Below are 25,427 nucleotides of genomic sequence, written 5' to 3'. Positions count from 1 at the left end.
AAAAATTGGTAATTTCTCATTGGTATAATGCTTTTAAAGGATGGTCTCCCAGTGTCACAGCTCTTCTAAATTTAATTCTACATCCTATTGTGATGGGATTTGCATTAATGATTTTGTTAGCCTTTATTATGTTATGTTTATACTGCCAAATAAGAAAGCAACAAGAAGATTTGGAGCAAGTAATATATAAAATTTAATTGCTTGCAAAATTATAAAATGATACAATAATTAACAGCATTAAACATGTATCAAGAGGGGGGAATGTTGGGATATATATACATTGTGATTCATATAGCCATGTAATATGTTATAGGTCATTGAGGCCTGGTATGAATGAGGTGTGCTTGACATGAATGCGTGTGTTGAAAGGTAGCAACCGAAGCATGGACTATTAGAACTATTAGAACTCTTTGTGCAAAAACAATCTTATGCTCCGAGAAAAATATGGAAAATCATCAGAAAAGGAAACCAGAAAAGACACCAGCTGGACTGATATAAAATTCTATAAGAACTGGAGGAAATGGCATGCCTTAAATCATGGTGGCCCCCCCAAAATTGTCTCTTTGGAATTGTGTGGGTAGAAGGCCTAGTAAACAAAGGCAAAAAACCTATGACACAACGGAATGGACTATAAACGGGTGCTTATAATTTCTGCAAATAGAAGTCATTTATTGATCCAAAGTCCCATGTAAATATAAATGTGGTTTTCGCCGGCTCCCCGCATCTTATGATCTTATTCTGACGGAAGGAACCTTGACTGGACATTGGAACCATTCTGATCTTTGGCCTGTGGCCTCTGGTATAGTATGCTTGCGGTGTGAATGTGAAATAAGTAAGGTTTGTTTTGTAATCAATAAAGAGTATTTAAAGTATTATATACCAACACTGTGTCCGGTATCTGCTTGCTCCCCATCCCATAGAAAGACCTCTATTGCGGGTCTAACAGGCTGAGATCTGAGGGACCAGAGAAGGGGTCAGCAATGCAGCTAACCCTGTAACCATGACAACTGAGATTTAGCCATTCAATTCAAAGGGTTGATTTGGATTTGGCAAATGGTCTCTTATCCGCACAAGGATCCAAATGTATCTAGATCAGAGAAGCTGGTTGTTGTTATTGATTATTATTATTAGTGCTATTGTTATTATTAATACATTATTATTGTGTTGTTAATTATTATTATTTAAAGCATGTTTGTGTATGCATTATATAAAAACAGGATAGATAGATAGATAATCAATGCCAATTATTGTGCATCTTTTTCTGTTCATGACTGTTGATGTCCAGTCATGATTTCCTTTAAAGTTTTCATTATTAGGTGTTATTTATCAAAGAGTTTCTCTGAATATCTCTTACTCCATAGCTCATTTACAAGAACTTCATGATCAGCATTGTCTGTGAGCCTTGAGTTGTTTTGACTGGACATACTCTAACATGCTCTGTTTCTCTTGCCTTACTGGTTACTAATTGTTATTATAATTGGGTTTCTTATAAACGAATTCAGTTGGTGAATTGTTACAGCTTCTTGTCCAAACACTCAGTGATTAAGAATTTAAAACTCAACTCCTTTGAATATTCTAAGCTAAGGCACTGATCTGGGGAAAAAAAACACTTTGCCACATAAACATGAGAGAAGTCCTACTGAAGGCTTACAGCTAAATTCATGCTTGTGTGTGTGTGTGTGTGTGTGTGTTGATCATAGAATCATAGAATATCAGGGTTGGAAAGGACCTCAGGAGGTCATCTAGTCTAACCCCCTGCTCAAAGCAGGACCAATTCCCAACTAAATCATCCCAGCCAGCACTTTGTCAAGCCTGACCTTAAAAACCTCTAAGGAAGGAGATTCCACCACCTCCCTAGGTAACCCATTCCAGTGCTTCACTAGCCTCCTAGTGAAAAAGTTTCTCCTAAACCTCCCCCACTGCAACTTGAGACCATTACTCCTTGTTTTGTCATCAGGTACCACTGAGAACAGTCTAGATCCAAAGTATTGGCAGTGTGGATGCGATTTTCAACTGGCACATATCCATGGGGTAGGAGCAGGTTTGTATTTGGGTGGCTCGTTCGAACCACTACCCATACTGTCCTGGTTACACTGCTATTTTGAGCTATCGTGTCTTTGCTCAAGTGCTCAGGACCTGATCACACATATAATGTGCAAACAGAATAAGACCCAGACCAGTGATTATACACATGCTGCTTTAAAAGGGCCAGTTTCACAAAGCTGAAAACAATGATAAGCTAAATCAGCTGGGTGGAAGAATTTAATCATAAAATGTGTATGGGAAATTGATTAAGAACATTTGACTAGATGCCCAAAAAGTCACTGGCCCACAATTGAGGAAGAAAGTCATATTGGTTTTAAAAAATGGTTTAGAGGGGAAATGAAGGCAGCTATAACTAATAAATAGTAATAATATAAAATAAATGGAAAAAAGGGGGAAAATTATAGTGACAAATATAATTCAGAAGCTAGAAATTGTAGAAAATGGATAAGGGAAGCAAAGGGACACAAATAGAAATTCATGACCAGCAGATTTAAGGACAATAAGAAGGAGTTTTTAAAGTACATTATGAATAAAAAGAATCCTTACAATGACACTGGTCTACTACTAGATGGAAATGCTAAAATTATCAGTAATAATGCAGAAAAGATAGAGACATAGAATAAATATTTCTGTTCTGTATTGGCAGGGAACACATGATGTAGTCATATTATATGATACTCTTTACATTACACTAGTATCTCAGGAGGACGTTAAAAAGTGGGTACTACAGTTAAATATTTTCAAATAAGCAGGTCAGGATAACTTGCATCCAAGAGTTTTAAAAGAGCTGGTTGTTGAGCTCACTAGTTAATGAGTAAAGTTAATGTTTATTTTCAATAAATCTTGGAATACGAGAGAAGTTCTAGAGGACTGGAAGAAAGATAATGTTGGATCAATATTTTAAAAAGATAAACAGAGTGACCTAGGTAATTATAGGCCTGTCAGTCTGACATTGATACTGGGCAAGGTAATAGAAGGCTGATACAGGACTTGATTAATAAAGAATTAAAGGAAGGTAATATAATTAATACTAATCAACATGTATTTATGGAAATTAGATCCTGTCAAGCTAACTTTTTTTAATAAGATTACACATTTGGTTGATTAAGGACTTGTCTACACTAACACTGACGTTGATGTAAGTTATATCACTCAGGGGTGTGAAAAAACCACCTCCCAAGCAACATAACTTACATCGACTTACAGTGGTGTCAATTTAGCATGGTAGTGAAGACAAGCCCAAAGGTAATAGTGTTGATGTAATAGACTTCTATAAGGCATTTGACTTGGTGCCACATGACATTTTGATTTAAAAAAAAAGAGATAAAATTAATATGGCACATTAAATGGCTTAAAATCTGACAGAAAGGAATTGTAAATGAGGATGACTCATTGAATGGCTGTGTATCTAGCGGGGTCCCACAGGTATCCGTTCTTGGCCTTACTCGGCTTAACACTTTTTTTGATGACATGGAAGAAATCAAGGCTGCCGGAGGAGTGGAGCAGAGAAAGCCCATCTGTGGAGTGGATCCCTGTCTTCTAGGAACTACCGAGAAACCCAGAAACTCCAGAAATCCAGCACAGGGACACGGGAACAGCTGCTGGATAATATATTGATGTGTGCATAGATTGATAGATAGATAATGAACAATGATTCCCAGCACTGGAGGATCAAATGCATCACAAACTGGGAATAATTCCGCAAATACCAGCACAGTGAGTTTGTTCTTTCAATTAAAGATTTAACTGTATTAAAATACAAGACAACGTTTAAGAACAGAAATATGAATTGCCATTGGAAATATTTCAGACATTTTCTCTCAATCCAGTCAATTATCTACAGCCTGTCAGATTTATTTTTCAGCAGAAAATTTTGACTTTTTATAAAAGTTCCAAAAATCACCAGTTTTTGTATTTTTGGCAACTGAGAAACAAACATTTTCAGCTAAAAAGTGCTGAATACTAAACAATTTCATCTGACATTTCCCCCCAAAGCGGGTTTTTTAAAAAAAACATTTTTTTCATAGAAAGTCTCAGCTATTTAACATTTCTGTCAATAACCTGGAAGAAAGCACAAAATCATCACTGAAGAAGTTTGCAGATGATACAAAAATTGGGGGACTGGTGAATAATGGAGAGGACAGGTCTCTCCAATTTGTCCACATCCTTTCTGTAGTGGGGGGCCCAAAACTAGACACAATACTCCAGATATAGCCTCACCAGTGCCCAATTGAGGGGAATAATCACTTCTCTCGATCTGCTGGCACTGCTCCTACTAATGCAGTACACTATGCCATTAGCCTTCTTGGCAACAGGGGCACATTGCTGACTCATATCTACCTTCTCATTACTGTAATCCCCAGGTCCTTTTCTGCAGAACTGCTGCATAGCCAGTTGATCCCCAGCCTATAGCGGTGCATGGGATTCTTCTGTTCTAAGTGCAGGACTCTGCACTTGTCCTTGTTGAAGCTCATCAGATATCTTTTAGCCCAATCCTCCAATTTGTCTAAGTCACTCAGTACCCTATCCCTACCCTCCATCTTATCTACCTGTCCCCAGCTTAGTGTCATCCGCAAACTTGCTGAGGGTGCAATCCATCCCGTCATCCAGATCATTAATAAAGATGTTCAACAAAACCGGCCCCAGGATAGACTCCTGAGGCACGCTGCTTGATACCTGCTGCCAAGTGGACATCCAGCCATTGATCACTAACCGTTGAGCCTGATGATCTAGCCAGCTTTCTATCCACCTTATAGTCCATTCATCCAAACCATACTTCTTTAATTTGCTGGCAAGAATACTGTGGGAGATAGTATCAAAAGCTTTGCTAAAGTCAAGGTATATCACGTCCACTGCTTTCCCCATATCCACAGAGCCAATTAACTCATCATAGAAGGCAATCAGGTTAATCAGGCATGACTTGTACTTGGGGAATCCATGTTGACTGTTCCTGAACACCTTCCTCTCCTCTACGTCCTTCAAAATGGATTCCTTGAGGACCTGCTCCATGATTTTTCCAGGGACTGAGGTGAGGCTGACAGGTCTGTAGTTCCCAGGATTCTCCTTCTTCCCTTTTTTAAATATGGGCATTATATTTGCCTTTTTCCAGTCATCTGGGACCTCCCCCGACCACCACGAATTTTCAAAGATAATGGCCAATGGCTCTGCAATCACATCAGCCAACTTCCTCAGCACCCTCAGATGCATTAGATCCGGCCCCATGGACTTATGCTTGTTCAGCTTTTCTAAATAGTCCTTAGCCTGTTCTTCCCCCACTGAGGGCTGCTCACCTCCTCCCCATACTGTGCTGCCCAATGCAACAGTCTGGGAGCTGACCTTGTCTGTGAAGTCTAAGGCAAAAAAGCATTGAGTACTTCAGCTTTTTCTACATCATCTGTCCCTAGGTTGCCTCCCCCATTCAGTAAGGGTCCCACACTTTCCCTGACCTTCTTCTTGTTGCTAACATACCTGTAGAAACCCTTCTTGTTACCCTTCACATCCCTTGCTAGCTGCAACTTCAATTGTGCTTTGGCTTTCCTGATTGCAGAACTGCATGCTCGAGAACTATTTTAATACTTTCCCCTAGTCCTCTGTCCAAGTTTCCACTTCTTGTAAGCTTCCATTTTGTGTTTAAACTCACCGCAGATTTCTCTGTTAAGCCAAGCTGGTCACCTGCCATATTTGCTATTCTTTCTGCACATTGGGATGGCTTGTTCCTGCGCCCTCAATAAGACTTCTTTAAAATACAGTCGGCTCTCCTGGATTCCTTTCCTCCTCATACTAGCCTCTCAGGGGATCCTGCCCATCAGTTCCCTGAGGGAGTCAAAGTCTGCTTTTCTGAAGTCCAGGGTCCGTATTCTGCTGCTCTCCTTTCTTCCTTTTTCCCCCCAGGATCCTGAACTTGACCATCTCATGATCAATGCTGCCCAGTTGCCACCCACTACTACTTCCCCTACCAATTCTTCCCTGTTTTTGAGCAGCAGGTCAAGAGGAGCACGGCCTCTAGTTGGTTCCTCCAGCACTTGCACCAGGAAGTTGGGGGAGCATGGACCCTAATACAGCTTTGGGGAAGGGTGGACCCTAATTCAGAGCCAAGTTCTGGGTATGGGCCCACCTCTGATTCATTTGCAATGCCGTGTATTCCTGCTTGAAATATTCTCCTTCTTTCAGCCAGACAACTCTCAGCTCTTACATAACATGGAAGGCCCAGACATGATCCAATTGGAGTCAATGGATTCATAGATTCCAAGGATAGATGGGACCATTGTGATCATCTAGTCTGACCTCCTGTGTAACACAGGCTATAGAACTTCCCCAAAATATTTCCTGGAGCAGATCTTTTAGAAAAAAACATCCAATTTTGATTTAAAAATTTTCAGTGATGGAGAATCCACCACAATCCTTGGTAAATTGTTCCAATGATTAATTACTTTCATCATTAAAAATTACACCTCATTTCTAGTGTAAGTTTATCTAGTTTCAACTTCCAGCCATTGGATCATGTTATAGCTTTCTATGCTACATGGAGGAGACCATTATTAAATATTTGCTCCCCATGTAGGTACTTATAGACTGTAATCAGTCACCCTTAACCTTCTCTTTCAGTTAAATAAAGAGATCAATGAGTCTAGCACCATCATTAATGTTTTCTAATTCTTTAATCATTCCTGTGGCTCTTCTTGGAACCCTCTGCAAGTTAGCATCATTCTTGACTTTTTGACACTAGAACTGGACATCGTATTCCAGAAGTGATTGCACTACTGCCAAATACAGAGATTAAAATAACCCCTCTCCATGTACTCGAGATTTATCTGTTTGTATATTCCAGGATTGCATTTTGACCAAATTCACAGTAGGAATTCATGTTCAGCTGATTATCCACCACCACCCCCAAATCTTTTTCTTAGTCACCGCTTCTCACCGTGCAGATTCCCATCCTGTAAGGATGACCAAGTGATCTAGATTGCTCTGAATCAGTGACCTGTCCTCTTTATTATTCAGCACTCAACACAAAAATTGGGGATCTTCAAACTTGATCAGTGATGATTTTATATTTTCTGCCAAGTCATTCACAGAAATGTTAAATAGTGGAGGACCAGGAACCAATCACTGAGGAACTCCATGGGAAACAAGCTCACTTGCTGATGATTCCCTGTTTACAGTTACATTTACAGTTAGTAAGTTTTTCATTCATTTAAAGTCCGGCAGATTAATTTTATATTGTTTTAATTTTTTAATCAAAATGCCACGAGGTACCAACCAAACACCTTACAGAAGTCTAAGTCTATTAAGTCAAGACTATTCCTTTATCAACCAAATGTGTAATCTCATTTAAAAAAAGGAATCATGTTAGCTTGACAAGATCTGTTTTCCATAAACCCACACTAGGCACCTGTCTCCATCTTTAGGTGTCTAAATCCCTTTGCAAGCCCGGCCCACAGAGAACAGAAGCTGGACTGGAAACAGAAAACTCTGGGGGATATCCCTGGGGTCAAACTAGAGGATCACAATGGTCCCTTTTGGCTTTAATATTGAGCAATCGATGAACTTTTGGCTCTGGGCCTCTGCTTCTGAGCTGTGCAGGGCTCCATGGAGTGAGTCCCATACATCCTTAGGAACTAAACATGGATAAATAGACTTCCCACAGCATCACTCCTTTAATGACAGTGACGCTCAAAACCAGCTCCACACAGCTCAGCTGCAGAGAATACGAATTCATATATATAAATATATAAATTCTTTAAGGGTTTTACTATCAATTTGCTTAAATATCTAGTGCTGTTTTTTAAAAACCTCCCTGATGAAAATTAGATCTTTTCATTAAAATCCCAAAACATATTTTTCAGCATTAAGACGCAAAAACCTTCCACTGAAAACGTCAGTTTTTTTACCTACAAAGCAAAAACTGAGATTTTGGGTTTCCTACAAAATATTAAACATATTCAGAAACAACAGACAGATTCTGATGTATTTTCATTCCAAAACACAGGGGAAAAAAACCCAAACAAAAAAAATTCAACAGAAAATTTCTAACCAGCCTTAAACAAGGGTGGGGAACATGAATTTAGACTGAGAAGTTCATATCCTCAAAAGATATGCTGTAGTTCAAAGAAGAATTATCTCAGGAAGTTCTGCAGCCTTTGTTATACAGGAGGACAGACTAGATCAGGGGTGGCCAACCTGTGGCTCCGGAGCCACATGTGGCTCTTCAGAAGTTAATATGCTGCTCCTTGTATAGGCACCAACTCTGGGGCTGGAGCTACTGGCTCCAACTTTCCAGTGTGCTGGGGGGTTCTCACTGCTCAACCCCTGGCTCTGCCACAGGCCCTGCCCCCACTCTACCCCTTCCCACCTCCTCCTCTGAGCCTGCCATGCCCTCGTTCCTCCCTCCTTCCCCCCAAAGCCTTCTGCACTCCATGAAACAGCTGATCATGAGGTGCGGGGAGAGAAGGGGAGGCACTGATTGGCGGGGCTGCCGGTGGGTGGGAGGTGCTGGGAGCAGCGAGGGGGGGGAGTTGATGGGGGGCTGCTGACGTATTACTGTGGCTCTTTGGCAAAGTCCATTGGTAAATTCTGGCTCCTTCTCAGGCTCAGGTTGTCCATCCCTGGACTAGATGACCGCAATGGTCCCTTCTGACTTTGGAATCTCTGAATCATAATTTCAAACCCATTCATTCTCTTGCACCTGGGTTTATTTCTGTGTTTCAGCATCCATACATTTCAAACAGACTAGCACCTTTAAACCCAGGGTCAGAGTTGAACTAAGCAACTGAAGTCTTCTCTCCTGACCACACTCAGGGATGTGTGAGAGATCAATAAGACTGAAATACAGATCTCCTGATCTACCTCTATGTCCAGGGCACAACAGTGCCATCAGCTGAGCACTGCCACTGTAAATGGGTGCACAGAGCATACACATGATAAGACACAGGCCATCCCCCACAGAGCTTCCAGTCCAAGTAGAGGAGGCAGAGAAAGGGGAAACAAAGGCACAGAGATGGGAAGTGACTGGGCACACAGCAGGTCCGTGGCAGAGCCAAGAACAGAAGCCAAGTCTCTGGAAGGCCACTGGACTGCATGGCACAGACATAAAGTCACAGTGGTAAATGACAGCAGTAATGGAGGCATGCTCCCAGTCCATCCTTGCACAGAGATGATCGTGCAGCTGGGATTTGGTGCTATTGGTCAATGTGTAAGCAAGTAGCAACTCATCTATGCTCAGAGCTCTCTGTGGACTCATTACAGACGAGCTGCCATTTAGAATGCTGGGTGAGGCAATGTCTTATTCCCTTTGGAAGTGGAAATCAGGCAGTGTTGGGGCTTTGGTATTTCAGGCTACAGATACAATTGGAACTGGGACTGTGATTCCCTGTTCACAAGTGGTGGCACGGGCTAGCTGCCCCAGGTTCATACCTATGGAGTCCAGAAGGGTTTATACTCAGGGTGGCTAGCCCATGCTGCCATAGTGACACTACTATTTTTACCTAAGTCAATTTTCCCTAGTGTGATAATGCACCAGACTAGAGATTGTCAGAAGTGAGGAGTCTTGGCCATTCCAAGTCCATGGAAGTGAGACTTGCTCTGCAGCCCAGACATTCATATCAGGGGATATCACACAGAGAAAATCACAGTCATTCCCTCTGTCGTTCCAATCCTGACTATTGCCCTTCTCCTTCCCTCCACAGACAGGAGACGATACACTGAGAAGGATAATGCAGAATTGAACTGAACCGAGTTCCTTCTCCTGGGATTCTCTGATGTTCAGGAGTTGCAGATTTTGCACTTTGTTTCTAGTGATTTACCTGGCATCCCTGCTGGGGAATCTTCTCATCATCACAGTGGTAGCCCTCGACCACCATCTTCAGATCCCCATGTACTTTTTCCTGATGAATCTGGCCATCCTAGACCTCGGCTCCATCTCTGTCCCTGTCCCAAAATCCATGGTCAATTCCTTAACTAACACCAGGTAGATTTCTTACTCTGGATGTGTCACCCAAGTCTTTCTCCTTTTCTTCTTTGCTTCAGCAGGTATTGCCTTACTCACTGTCATGGCGTATGATCGATATGTCGCCATCTGCCAACCATTTCACTATGAGACTGTGATGAACAGGAGATACAAATGGCAGCCAGTGCCTGGATCAGTGGTCTACTGAATTCTGCACTTAACACTGGGAACACCTTCTGTGGAGGCAACATAGTGGATCAGTTCTTCTGTGAAATCCCCCAGCTCCTCAAGCTCGCCTGCTCTGACTCATATTTGAGAGAAGTTGGTTTTCTTGTATTTGGTGTGTGTTTAGACCTAGGTTGCTTTGTTTTTATAATTGTGTCATATGTTCAGATCTTCAAAACTGTGCTGAGAATCCCCTCTGAGCAGGGCCGACATAAAGCCTTCTCCACCTACCTCCCTCACCTCATTGTGATCTCCTTGTTAATTTGCACTGCGTCCTTTGCCTACCTGAAGCCCACCTCCAGCTCAGCATCAGGACTGGATCTCATGGTGGCTGTTCTCTATTCTGTGGTGTCTCCAATGATGAATCCGATCATCTATAGCATGAGGAATAAGGAGATCAAAGATTCCCTGTGGAAAATGATTGGATCAAGGCTATTCATCAAGAATAAAATGTCTGCCTGTCTCACATGACCACGGTCTCATTCTGTTTCTTTATAAATTTAATCAACCGTTGACATTATTTTCTCCATGAGAACGTAGCATGCAATCTGTTTATGAACACAGGGATATTTACACTGGGATATATCTAGCCAAAAACCACTGCAATCAATGGAGTTAATATAGAGTTACAACTGCGTAAGAAAGTAAAAAATTTATCTAATCTATCTATCTATCATAATTCACAATCCAACAGAAATCTGTCATTATGACACAATGAGGTGTGTTCTGTCCTGTTTATCTGCCTATCTAAACATACACTCTGTTTCTTCTGTATTGTATACATACTGTGCACATCAATGCACAAAGATGGTGTTCAAATAAACATTATTCACAGCAGCAGGCAAATTTTGGACTCTTTTGCAGCTTGGATGTGACTAGATTTGCACTGAATGGTACATGGAATACAAGGTCGGTGCATGAAATGGTACTTTTCCTTTTACACCAAGGTTAGAACTAAAGGACCCCCAACAAGTAACTTACACTAGTGCTTATGTTACTATTGAGTGACCAGAATATTTTGGCCAAGATGTCATCTGTATTAACTAATGGCTGGGAGAAACCCGAGAGGTGCAGAAGAGCACATGGTTTGGATACAGACATCCCTTATGGGAGAATCTATGAATGGCGATTCTCTATATCCTAATAAAGAGGAGAGAATAGAAGTTGATAAAATACAAGTGGGAGCTGAAGAGAAACAATCAAATGAGAAAGAGTCCCATTCAATTACATCATGTGAAGGCAGACAACTACATATTCACAAATTTTATATATGCTTGTATACAAATGCAAGAAGTGTAAATACTAAGGCCTGGTCTACACTAACCCCCCAAGTCGAACTAAGGTACGCAACTTCAGCTATGTGAATAACGTAGCTGAAGTCAACATACCTTAGTTCGAACTTACCGCGGTTCAGACGCGGTCCACACGCGGCAGGCAGGCTCCCCGTCGATTCCGCGGTACTCCTCTTGCCGAGCTGGAGTACCGCAGTCGACGGCGAGCACTTCCTGGTTCGACTTATTGCGTCCAGACCAGACGCAATAAGTCGAACCCAGAACTTCGATCCCCAGCCGCCGAACTAGCGGCTGGGTGTAGACCAGCCCTTAGATACGTGAATTTGAGGGTCTGATTTTAAAGGAGGATATTGAAATAATTGGTGTCACAGAAACCTGGTGGAATAATGATAATCAATGGGACATGGCAATACCAGGGTATAAAGTATATAGGAATGATGGCTTGGTCATGCTCGTGGGGGACTGGCACTACATGTGAAAGAAAGCACAGAGTCAAATATAGTAAAACTCTAAAACATACCATAGAATGTATGGATAGAAATGCCATGCTTGAATAATATGAGTGTAGCGGTAGGAATATAGTACTGACCACCTGACCAGGATGGTAATAGTGACTGAGAAACACTCAAGGAGATTAGAGAGGCTACAAAAATAGAAAACTCAATAATAATGGGGGATTTCAACTATCCCAATATTGACCTGGTACAGGTCACCTCAGGAACGGATGGAGAGACAAAATTTCTAGACACCATTAACGACTGCTTCTTGGAGTATCTAGTCCCTGCTCCAAGAGGGGAGAAGCAATTTTTGATTTAGTCTTTAATGGTGCACAGGATCTGGTCCAAGAGGTGAATATAGCCAAACTGCTCGTTAGTAGCAACCATAATGTAATTAAATTTAACATCATGATGGTGGGGGGAAATACCAAAGAAGCCTACTACAGTAGCATTTAATTTAAAAAAGGGGAACCCTGTTTGGGTGATCAGTTTAATTATTAATGGAATGATGTCAGATTGGAGGAAGATCTCAAGTCAGGTTCTACAGGGATCTGTTCTGGGCTTGGTGTTAACATCTTTATTAATTACCTAGATGTAGGAGTAGAGAGCATACTGATGAAATTTGCAGATGACACAATGCTGGGGGATGTTTCCAACATTTTGGAGGATAAAACTAAAACTGGGCTATAAACAACAAAATGAAATCCATCAAAGACAAATGTAAGGTTCTACACTTAGGCGGAAAAACCACATGCACAAACAGAATGGGAGATAATGGGCTTGGCAGCAGCACTGTTGAGAAGGATCTGGGAATTATGGTGGAACACAACCTCAACATGAGTCAACAATGTGATGCTGTGGAAAAAAAGTAAATGCAAATTTAGGTTGCATTAACAGAGGCATAGCATGCAAGTGGCAGGAGTTTAGTTAGGCCTCAGCTGGAGTATTGTGTCCAATTTTGGTCACCAATGTATAGAAAGGAACTGGAAAGGATCCAGAGGTGAATGACAAAGATGATCAAAGGGATGGAATGCAAACTGTATGAGCAAAGACTGAAGGAACTGGGTATGTTTAGTTTGGAAAAGAGGAGATTAAGGGGGGACATGACAGCAGTCTTCAAGTACTTGAAACGCTGCCATAAAAAGATGGAGAAAAGTTGTTTTCTTTTGCCACAGAGGCAAGACAAGAGGCAATGGGTTCAAACTACAGCATAGCAGATTTAGATTAAATCTCAGAAAAAACTTCCTAGCAGTAAGAACAGTAGGACAATAGAACAGACTGCCTACAGAGGTTGTGGAAGCTCCTTCACTGGAGGTTTTCAAAAGGAGGCTGGATAGCCGTCTGTCTTGGATGGTTTAGACACAACATGTAGGTAGGGGGTAGACTAGATGACCCTTGCAGTCCCTTCTAATCCTATGGTTCTATTATTCTATGATTCTATGAAAAATGAGGAAGCTAGTTAAACGGGAATTAAAAGGAAGAATCACAAGAGTGAAATGCCTACAAGCTGCATGGAAACATTAAAAACAAAACAAAACAAAGGCTCAAATTAAATGTATACTTCAAATAAAAAAAACATTGTAAGACGACCTAGAAAAGACACTGTGACACATGGTCAGAAAGGGTTAAGCATCCTGCAGGATAAATGAACCAAATTCAACCTTTAGGGACATATTGGTAGATAATGTTTGTGTTTTTGTGTGGTTACATATATATTGTTAGAGGCTGACAATGTGACCAAACAGTTCATGTCTGTGCTGTATTCTGTTAATTCAGAGATCAAAAGGAGATCTTAACATGTAAATGAACTGTAAATATAGTGATATCACTTTACTGATCTCTTTGAAATGTATAGCAAATCACCTGCGAATGATGGAAAACAGATCTCCAGTCCCACCTGGATCACCCAGGATATGAACACTGGATTATAATTTATGGACTATTTCTGAAATAACTCTTTGTAACTACAAAGCTCACCATCTCTGCTATAAAACTGATCTTAGAATGCTACTCATGTCTGTATGTAACCTGATCTTTTAACCAGTACACTCTCTCTCTCTTCTTTTTTAATAAATTTTAGTTTAGTTAATAAGAATTGGCTGTAAGCGTGTATTTGGGTAAGAGCTGAAATATTCATTAACTTGGGAGATAATGTGTCTGATCCTTTGGGACTGGTAGAACTTTCTTATATGATGAATAAGATTTACAGTAATCCTCATCGTATTTGACTTGGGTGTCTGGGTGGAAGCCCAAGGCTGGATTGCTATAAGGGACCTGTGTCTTGGCTTCTGTGTAACCAGTAAGGTATTATAGGAGCTGTTGTGTGCTGGCTTGGTAAATCTAAGTATTGGAATATCCACCAGCTTTGGGGATTGTCTGCCCCATTCTTTTCAGTTTGCCCTAATTGAGTAACCTCAGTGTGGCTACTCTGGAACTCTGGTCACAGACACAAATAATAACAGCAAAAAACAAAATTACATCAGAAGCAGGAAACTTGACAAACAATCAGTGGGGCCACTGGATGATTGAGGTGCTAAAGGAGCACCTGAGGAAGAGAAGGCCGTTACGGAGAAGCTAAATGAATTATTTGCATCCGTCTTCACCGCAGAGGATGTGAGGGAGATTCCTTCACCTGTGCCATTGATTTTAGGTGACAAATCTGAGGAACTATCCCAGGCAGACGTGCAAGAGAGACGAGGTGGGTGAGGTAATATCATTTATTGGTCCAAGTTCTTGAAAGCTACAATGATGCAGCCTGGGACAGTAGCTCTGAGATGTGGGAACTACTGTGTTCATCTCCATGGGTGTTCCCAGCCCCCTCCTTGGATCTTTAGAGCCTCTGAAAGGAGGGAAACTTGCCCGTTTTTAGCTCCCCACCCAAAGGGGTTGGACTCTCCAAGATGTTGGCTCATGTGGGGGGCAGGGAGGGGGCTACAGATGCTCCCAAAATGGCAACCCCTCCCTAAGCCTTGCTCGCACAAGGGGATGTATGGAGAGTGGTCCACCCCTTTAGATGGGCACAGGCCCCCTAGATGCTGGCACACATGAGGGGCAGAAAGAGGGGCTCAGACACCCAAGAGTGAAAAGCCCCCCCCATCCCAGCTCAGGGCAGGGAGGGGGCAAGGACCCGCCTAGAGGGGCAAGAGACCCCTAGATCTGGGCGCACACATGAGAGGGGAGCATGTGGGGCTGACAAGTGCCCCTGCCCCTTTTTTCACTCAGTCCCCCTCCCACTCACCCCCACATCCCCTACCCATTGTCTCATCTCTCCACACCCCCTAACCCTCACACCTTCCTCATCTGAGCCCCCAACCTCTCTTCCCTCCACTACAAACCATCTCCATTTATCCCCCTCCCCATTCCTCCCTGCCTTCGCTGCAGCCCCAAACCCTTCTCCCTCTATTCCCCCAATCCTCTGCATCATAATTACCCCTCCCTTCCCAGGAAGCTCTCACATGTCTAACTTTTCCCACAAAAACTTTGAGTACATTCCCCCCAAAAATAAAATTGCCACCCAGGACACACAAATTGTAGCAACATCCAATGACTCAGCCCAAAATGCATTTTGTCCTAGGTGGGCATTAGTCATTAACTTTTACTTAGTTATGTTACCTAAAGTGTGAATTCACAGCCATCAGTCTCAGCGATGTCTGTGATTCACCCAGTCATTAGTTTAACAGCACTAGTCAGAAGAAGGAAACCATTTTGGCAGCCATCTTGTGGCTCTGGAACCCCAAATTTGAATCAGTGAAGCTACTCCATGTGTTCATGAGTCACAGCAAATTTTAAAACAATCCGAGTAACTGTTCAGATTTTAGGCCACTTACAAGAGTCGAGCTTTAAAACAATAAAAAATTGAGAGAATGGAAACTCTGATTGTTTAAATCTGCACACCCTCTAAAAAGTGAACATTCCTGTTCTTAAATGTCCTTCTAAATTTGGATAAACGAAAGTGTTAATGGGGGCCATGCACTGACTTGGGTAAAACTCGACAAATTGAGACCATTTTGACCTGAATCACATCAATAGTTTGAGCTGAAGCGCTGTGCTATTTTATTCCAGAGCTGATATCTCTGCAAAGCCCAGCTCAACTGACTCCAAATCTGGAACACTACTCCTACCCTGAACCCTCCCAAGGCACAGCAAATTGCAAAGGAATCCAAGTTAGCATGTTGGTATTAGAGATCTTAGAAAGGGTGACCTTTAAACAGGAATTATGATGCAACAGTGATGCTATACTGGTGCTGCCGTGCCAAGATAATTTTTGCGATAGATAAAGGGAGAGGTAGCTCCCTTTTATAAAAACCCAACCAGACAGTTAGCTATAAAATCCCTCTTAGTAGCTGTTCTCTACTTGCTTTACCTGTAAAGGGTTAAAAAGTCCAACTGCTATGCATAGATAAAAAGAAGTAAGTGGGCACCTGAGATAGAATAAGAGATAAGAATAATAATGCAGAAATGCAACAAATCTATAGGCCCAAGCCTATAAGAATTAGTGTAAGTGCTTAATATAAAAGCAAGGCCTCACAGCCTTGGTAGAAGTAAGTTGCTTCATCAAGTTAGCAGCTGGTACCAGTTTTAGGGTATTGGGGGAGAGGAGGTTAACAACAATAGATGATCAGCAGCTGTTTAACTGTCGGCAATCATGGCAACTAATTGACATATATGCTAATAAATTTCAACTAATGAATATACTCATCTATAGGAAAAGGACACCTCATTACTCTGAGCATGAGGCAGTGAAGATATGGTAAAAGAGGAGGGAGTTATTCATGCATGTGCCTGATGAACATCAAGGCCTATACATTCTTGGCATGGATTAGGCTATTGGAGTTCTCCATCAGCATGATGAAGCCAAATAGAAACTTTCTCAACCCTTTGAGTCCTCTCGAAGTGTAGAGTGAGTATTCCCAGCCAATGGTGCTGAACATTATTATGGGGTTGTATTATTTCACCTTATGAGTGTGGATTGCTTTACAAATCATAGTAATAATAAAAATTTCGCAATCACAAAAAGTGTTCCTGGACTGTGAGTTGTTGTCACAGATGGGCACAATGGGGCTCTCAGCTAAATATTAATTCTGATAATACTGAGCCTGATCTTGGGACAAGAACCTGCCATATTTCAGAGTGTTAATTGGGGATGCTAAATAATTAGGGAGATCAAGACGTAATCAATAGCTCAGGCAACAGTAGAGAAGGCTAAGGTAGTGTAGGGCAGAGAAGTCTACTGGTGGCAGAGGGCAGAGAGGTCAATGGTTGGTGAAGGAGGTGAATTTTACAGTTGATGAATGGGATGTCTTTTATGGTAAAGGAGGGAGAATGTTATGGAGGATAAACTACTGCAGAGCGGGAGAACCGAGTCAAAATTTCTTACAATGCTGTGTACAGGCCAACACTTTGGGGTATGTTTTTTTATCTGTCTCTATAAATAATTCACATGACGCTGTTACTGCATTCTATGGCATTTCACCACCTGTGTGTTTCAGAGTGACTCCAGAATTGGAGTTTTTGGTCTTGTGAGGAGCAGTGCAAATTCATCTCTCATGTAAATTGACCAGGCAACATTAATTACGGGTGGTGATGTGCCCTTTTTACCATGAATGGATTAGGCTCACTGCGTGCTACAGCACCACTAGGTTTTGGTAGATGGGAGAGTTGATGTTCTCAACAGTTGGGTTTCTGGGACCTGGATGTGTCAGTTGCTTTAGACACCACCCTGTGAGTAGAACAGAGTGAGATCACCATTGACAAGGGCTGGCATGGAGTGAGGATGCGGTGCCACTGCCCGTGTCTTCAGTGCTATTTAGATCACTACTGCTGAGATTTTCAAAGCTGCCTTGGCAATTGGGATGCCAGTCCCCATTAATTTCTTTCAGAACTGAGCATCCAAAATTCTCTAACTGGTTTGCAATTTCAGCCCAAAAGATTAGAGAAAGGGTTAAAAAAAAAACAGGCCTATCTCCCATTTTCAAAAGTGCCCCACTACCTCCCTAGAGACACCTAAATACCTTTAAAAACTTGGCCCTTAGTCACCTGGGCATCTAAGGTCTTGTCTACACTTTGAAATGAGACAGCATCACAGGTGTAGCCTAGTCCATGCCATTTTAGGGATCTTTCAGCATTAGTATTTGCAGTCTGGTGGATCAAAGCAAGTTCAATATAACGCGGTTTCATCTATAACCCGGTACGATTTTTTGGCTCCTGAGGACAGCGTTATATTGAGGTAGAGGTGTAACTATCAGTCCCTCTACTCGGCCAGGCCCCAATGTAAGGGGGAGATCTGGACCATCAGACTCGTTTGGCAGGCCAGGGACCAGAGAGATGGCCGCTTGTCTCTTACCACCAAATCCCCAGGAAACAGTGTGATTCTATGTAAGGAATGATACAAAGTATCAGCTTAATGTTATATTACTGCTGCATTTTTATGTGACTGGGAACATTGTGTCTTTACTAATTGTACTAATAAAATTGCTTAAAGTTTTACTTTACCCTGGTATAAAAATGTCACCCCTAAAATCACAGATCCAAACCGACACTGCTCTGATGGCAAACGTTTCTAGTACAGATCAGGTCTCTGTGTTCATTTTTAAGATTACATTCTAAGTGCATCAGAGTCATTTCCTTGAGTGTGTGTCTACTAGGGAACAGTATTGTGTGAATAGGTGTGCTATTGTCAGTGTACATTATTTTCAATGTGCTCTTGGGGAAATCAACATGCAATTGAGTTTTTACACTGCTCTGCGTCTCTTTGAGAATGTGTGTTTCTGACTGTGAATCATTGTGTGAATTTATGAATGTATAACATCATGTGTGAAACATACGTGAGCGTGTGTGCATTATCAGCGCTCGTTAGGATCTGTGAGTGGATTTCTGAGTGTTCATTTGTGTATGATTGCTTCTGAATGACAATATTGTGTGTTTATCAGTGCAAAGTGTTGTGTGAGTGTGTGTGTTTTGTGATTGTGCATTGCTGTGTGTATGTTTCAAAGTGCACATAACTGGTTATTTACCAGTGAATATTACTATGTTTGTGAGTGTATTTTGACTTAGCAGAGTCCCTGTATTAAAGCCAAAAGCTGCTATCTACCTGCAGCTCTTAGCCTCTAAGATGCTAACGTTTTAGTGAGTTATTGAAAGGAGATAAGTTGAAGAGTAGAACTAGTTGGGAAAGGGGGTTTCTCATCTTGTGAGGCTTTTCAAAAAATTTGAAATATTTCCCCATCCCATGCAAGGAAGAAATTGAATTATTTTTCAAACAGATAATCTGAAAGCAAAACAAAACAAAAATAAAAAAACAGATTGGGTCAAAAGAAAACATTTGGCTTCCATCATTTTTATAGTTTCATAGAATTTTAGGCCAGGAGGGATGATGCAAGCAACTAGTCAGAACTTCTTTTTATCACAGGCCATTGAATCCCACCCAGTTACCCTTGTGTTGAGCCCAACGACTTCAGTTAAACTAAAGCATTTCAGTCCTAAGCAAACTGCACTGTTGTGAGCCACAGGCCTAGACCTGGGCAGATTAAGGTCTCACCTGTGTTCTAGGCCCTGGCAAGGACAGGGAACTGATCAGCTGGGGCACATCCAGGTGATCCTAGGAGGTGACCTGAACCCCATGCTCCAGGGCACAGTTTCATTTTGATTTTGACCCTTTATTTTTCACCTTTTCTTTAGACTGAATTAACTGAAATTTCCAAATGATTTTTTTTTCAAATTGAAAAATGTCAAAACTGGACATTTGAATCTTCTAAAAGAAATCAAATTAAGATATTCATCAAAACCAACCAACCCTTTGCTGTGAACAGGGTTTCCTGATGAACAAAACCATATTGTGAGAAAGTTTCCAACCCGAGTTCATAATCAGTCCACTGTCTACAATTTCTTCCTCCCCTCTTAGGCCCCAACCCTGAAACATGTCCCGCCGTCCCACCGGCAGACTTCTATGTCCATGTGAATGCCGTTCAACCAGGGGCTCTCAAACTTTTCTCAGATCACTGACCATATCAAGAGAGAGATGCCTTGTGCACCCGGCTCCTCTTCATTGTGATCTCATCAACTTCCTCTCCTCCCAGACACAAATATAGAGACCACCTCCTTTGCCCATTCAAGTTCACACAACACCTCAACATAAACCTACTGCCTCATCTTCAGTTCAGATTCACAGGCAAAGGAAATGGATTTGAAACTGTTTAACGAGGCGAGATCCCCAGCAGGTCAATATCAGCCATAGCTCCATTGGTGTCAATGGGCAAGAACCACAGCTGGTGTAAATCAGCAGTAGCTCCAGTGGAGTTAATGAGGCCAGATTCCCCAGCTGGTGAAAACTGACAACTCCCTGGGCATGTTAGGGCTAGATCCCCAGCTAATGGAAATCAAAGTAGCTCCACTGGAATCAAATGGCCAAATCTCAACTTGGCATAAACAGCCCTAACCAGCGGCGGCTCCAGGCACCAGCGCTCCAAGCGCGTGCCTGGGGCGGCAAGCCGTGGGGGGCACCCTGCTGGTCCCTGCGAGGGCGGCAGTCAGACTGCCTTCGGCGGCTTGCCTGCGGGAGGTCTGCCAGTCCCTCGGATTTGGTGGCAATTCGGCCATGGGTACGCCGAAGCCGCGGGACCAGGGACCTCCTGCAGGCATGCCGCCCAAGGCAGCCTGCCTGCCGTGCTTGGGCAGCAAAAAAGCTAGAGCCGCCCCTGGCCCTAACTACTAAGAACTCAATGGAACTGTATCAGTTTCCACCAGTTTAGGACATTGCAGTGAGCTTTTTGTGTTTCCCTCTGGCTACTTCTTAGTGGCCAACATCAGTCAGGGCAGCCTGAGCTGTGGGTTCCTCTGGTGTCTGCATCCCAAGAGCTGCTGATGCAATGCAGGAGAAAAACATCTCTGCTCTTGCAGAGCTGATTATGTGGAGTTAATGAAGGAACAGGCTACTCCAGTTCAGCTGGGGCTCTGGTGCCACTGGGCTCTGAGCTATTTTAGGTTACATGTCTGTGCTATAAATATATAGTTTATTCTGTAATCTCCTTCAGACACCCTTTGGGCATCAGCCCTGCCTTGTTTTTAGCCCAGCATCCTTTCAGGGTGCTTCTACCACTTGAGATCCAGGACATATTGTGTTCCCGCTCTGGGTGGTTAGGTTCGGCAAGAGCAGCTTGTCATGGTGGTTTGCTCCTGAGGTAAGATCAGAGCTGGGCTCACTGTCCCGGAGACCGGAGTCAGCTATTTAACCCCAGAACAAGCACATCCTGGGTTGTGACTGTGTTTGAAGCCTGCACAAACGGGAATCAGTTTCACAGCTGGGTGGGGCTTCCTGCCTCCATCCTATTTAGTCCTTCACCTCTCAGCCAAGACAGTCCAAGGAGGGAAGCAGAGAGTGTCTATCTGTGGAGAGTATCCTTGTCTTCTAGGAACTGCAGAGAGACCCAGCAACTCAGGAAATATGATGGAGTGGCAGGGAAAAAGCTGCTGGATAATACAGAGATGGGGTGTTATTGGCAGATACAGAGATAGGCAATGACTGAAGAATCCTGGTGGTGAAGTGTCTAATTCATCACAGGCTGGGAAATATTCCACAAAGACCAGCGCTGTAAGTTTGTTATTTCAGTTAAACATGTTCAGTTATTAATATGCTGGGAAAATTTCATAATAGATCTATGGGTTACAATTGGAACTCTTTAAGATTCTTAATATAATTTAATCAAACCTTTAGAGCTGCTCAGAGGTTGTTTGTTTATTTGTGGCAGAAAACAGTTGACTTTTCATAGAAATTTTGATAGAAATGTTTGTGTGTGTGTTCATTGAGAATCAGACAATATCAGGTAAACTGCTGGAAACTGAAACATTTTCACCCAAATTAAGGGGGGGGGGGGAGTTTTGCAATAAGTTGTGCTTCGGGAATAACAAAATTCCCCAGAATATTTCTTTAGTTGAAAACCCAGGTTTCCTTTGAAATAATTTAAAAAGAAAATGTCTGAATACTCCAGATTGGAAACTTAGATGTAAGCCAAGATGGGAACATTGATATTGTCCAATAATAGTAAAAGTTGCACCCAGTCACTATATTGCAACTGTGTTTATTTCTGTTTCAAAGGGATACTTGGTGATTCATAAAACTGAGTAAGTAGCAAAGTTGGTAGCCCACAGCATAGATGTTAAACATACTAGTGCCTTAGATGGAGAACAGAGAATTGAAGCCCCCTACCAAAGCCTGTCTCTCTTATCCCTGCCAAGGACATAGAGGAGGTGAATGTGATTAGAACCGAGTTATTCTGCTCTAGCTCCGTATCCTCTGTCCCACACTGCTGCTGGCTAAACACAATTGTTGTAAATGGGGCCACTGAACATACACCTAATAAGACAAAGCCCATCCCTAACAGAGCCGACAGTCCTAGCAGACAAGGCAGAGAAAGGGATGGAGGGGAAACAGAGGCACAGGGAGGGGAACTGACTGGCCCAAGGTCACACAGCAGATCAGTGGCAGAAACAAGAATAGAATCCAAGTCTCCTGATGGCCACTGACCTGCACAGCCATAAACTGACAGAGGTAAACAATGCAGCAGAGAGGTAGCTGAGCAATGCTACTAGCCCATCAGTACACAGAGATGGAAATGGGATCTTGTGTCACAAATCAAGACGTAAGCAGGCAGCAGGCTGTCTATGTGGTATTGCAATGGAATCATTACAGACGAGATGTCATGCAGGATACTGAGTTACTATATGTCATATTTTCCTGGAAAGTGGCTATCAAACAGTGTTGACATTTTAGCATTTTAGTTTCATGCCCAAGTCCAGAGCCTCCTGTTTGTAGCAAGAGGGGATCCAACTTGGCTAGAATTGTTGCATTGTGATTGTACTTTACACTATCCTTCACACGGCATCTTATCAAGTCATATCCTGAGTTAGATCTTCAGATGGTGCAAACTGATGCAGCTCCATTGACTTTAAGGGAGCCACTCCAATTTACATTCATGTGATAACTCACCAATCCTAGTTAATAGGAGTGACGAGTGCTGTGCATCATTGTCACTCAAATCACGAGATATCGCTGCAGGGAATCAGGGCCACTCCCGCTGTCAGTGTAATTCCCAATGTCTTTGTCCTTCCCTCCACAGCCATCACACAATGAACTGAGAAAGAAAATGTCCAATCGAACCACCGTGACTGAGTTCCTTCTCCTGGGATTCTCTGATGTTCGGGAGCTGCAGATTTTGCACTTTGTGGTGTTTCTGCTGATTTACCTGGCAGGCCTGATGGGAAATCTTCTCATCATCACAGCCATAGCCCTCGACCACCATCTTCACACCCCCATGTACTTCTTCCTGGTGAATCTGTCCATCATAGACCTCGGCTCCATCTCTGTCACCATCCCCAAATCCATGATCAATTCCCTCATGAACACCAGGTCAATTTCTTATCCTGGATGTGTCACCCAAGTCTTTCTCTTTGTAGTCTTCATTGCAGCTGATTTTGCCTTACTCACCATCATGGCTTACGACCGACACGTTGCTATCTGCCAACCACTGCACTACGAGAGAGTGATGAACAGGACAGCTTGTGTCCAAATGGCAGCCAGTGCCTGGATTACTGGTATTGTCTACTCTGCCGTGCACACCGGGAACACGTTTAGTTTACCCTTCTGCCAGTCCAATGTCATCAACCAGTTCTTCTGTGAAATCCCCCAGCTACTCAAGCTCGCTTGCTCTGACTCGTACCTCAGTGAAGTTGGGCTTCTTGCCTTTAGTGTGTTTTTAGGTTTAAACTGCTTTGTTTTTATATTTGTGTCTTATGTTCAGATCTTCAAAACCGTGCTTAGAATCCCCTCTGAGCAGGGTCGGCATAAAGCCTTCTCCACCTGCCTCCCTCACCTCACTGTGATCTCCTTGTCACTTTTCACTGCCATGTTTGACTATCTGAAATTAACCTCCAGCTCAGCATCTAATCTAGATCTCTTGGTGGGTTTTCTCTATGCTGTCGTGCCTCCAATGATGAATCCATTCATCTACAGCATGAGGAACAAGGAGATCAAAGCTGCATTAAAGAAACTGATTGTGTGGAGGTTATTCACCAAGAATTAAAGTGTCTGTCATTGCACCTTGATTGAGATGTCATTCTGAGTTTTTTTATGGATATATTGAACTGTTGATGAAATTGTCTCCTTGAGAACATAGGTGCAATCTGTTTAGGAACTCATAAAATCCAGACTAACTCCACTGAAGTCAAATGAGTTAGTTTAGAATTACACCAGTGTAAATACAATCAGAATCTAAATATTTATCCATAAATGTACATACACACCTATCTGGCTGTCTTAGGAATTTATACTGCTACCATCGCCATGCTATCTGTACGTGCTGCACGGAATATCAACAACCATAGCTAGGTCACTACTGGACTTCATGAACTTTCTGGCCCTTCTGCTTTTTGGGATAGAAACTGTAGTTGGGGTATGAGACAATTGGCTTGTTTGTTTCCTTGATTCTTTTCTTTTTCATGTTGTTTCATTTTATTGATTCATTGGTTGACTTGTTTCTTTGTTCCAGGTGACTTTTGGGGGGTAGGAATTTGCAGGGTGGAATATGTTTGATTAAATGGGGGTATCTGTTAATTTTGTCATCTATTGAAGGTGTCAATGTCATAATATCGTTAAAGTGGTTTTCTGATAGACTTGAAGTTTTCCTTTCCCCAATGATAAAGAATTGAAACAAAGTTTCTGTATATGTCTGGATAGCTGAGTTGCTGTTCAAATTATTATTTTAATGCTGGTGGGATTTTATTGTCTTATTTTTAATGTGTTAGGGCACAAAGATCATTATATAATTATGAGTATTATCTTTTTTTATTTTAATAAATAAATACTGCATTCTTCTTGCTATGGTGGAAAGGTATTTGGAAGAGAAAGCTATTGCAGTGTTTCCTAAAGACAAACTGAGTCAGGGTAATAAAGACAAATTTTTATCCTACCAAACTACTGCAGTGATGGATCTGGAATTCCTCATATTTTCTCTTATGTTATGCTTTGTTCCTACAGTGGTAAATAAATCATACTTTGTATGGAGAAGCCTGGCTAGTCACTTAACTTACTACTGGTCACAGTTCCTGTGGGAAGAATTCCAGGTACCAAACCTGGTTGGAAAAATCATAGTTGGTACACAAATTGCTATAGCCTGGTACCCAGTTTGAGAGGGGATGAATCAAACAATTCCACCCTAAGAGAGGGACAGGCGCAAAGCTGAGATCTCAGGGTGTGAAATCAGGAACCAGAGTAGGGAGCAGAGGTTCAGCTAATCATGTAGCCGTAACAATTGGGATTTAGACATTGGCCAATGGTCTCTCATCCACACAAGGATCCAATTGTGTCTAGATCACAGAAGTTGGCTTCTTCATTATTATTAATACTATTATTTATTATTTATTAAACCATGT

The 25,427-nt window shown here is 42.2% G+C and overlaps 1 protein-coding gene and 1 pseudogene across 1 annotated transcript; both read left to right on the top strand.

The window, feature by feature from the left end:
* Window positions 1–10,094: 10,094 nt before the first annotated feature.
* Window positions 10,095–10,687, top strand: LOC112123100 (annotated as a pseudogene).
* A 12,456-nt stretch (window positions 10,688–23,143) lies between these two features.
* On the top strand, window positions 23,144–24,079 carry LOC112122976 (olfactory receptor 14A16-like). Its single transcript, XM_026652487.1, has one exon. It carries the CDS (start codon window positions 23,144–23,146, stop codon window positions 24,077–24,079), a length of 936 nt encoding a protein of 311 aa, XP_026508272.1.
* Window positions 24,080–25,427: the final 1,348 nt, after the last annotated feature.

This window comes from Terrapene carolina, unplaced genomic scaffold, assembly GCF_002925995.2.
Source record: "Terrapene carolina triunguis isolate 2854851 unplaced genomic scaffold, T_m_triunguis-2.0 Scaffold119, whole genome shotgun sequence".
NCBI classification, from domain to species: Eukaryota; Metazoa; Chordata; order Testudines; family Emydidae; genus Terrapene; species Terrapene triunguis.
Note: the sequence above shows the minus strand (reverse complement) of the source record. Positions and strands in the feature narration are given on the sequence as shown.

What these genes read in the sequence shown, in the direction of transcription:
- LOC112122976 (XM_026652487.1), top strand. Translation starts at nt 23,144, where the DNA reads ATGTCCAATCGAACCACCGTGACTGAGTTCCTTCTCCTGGGATTCTCT.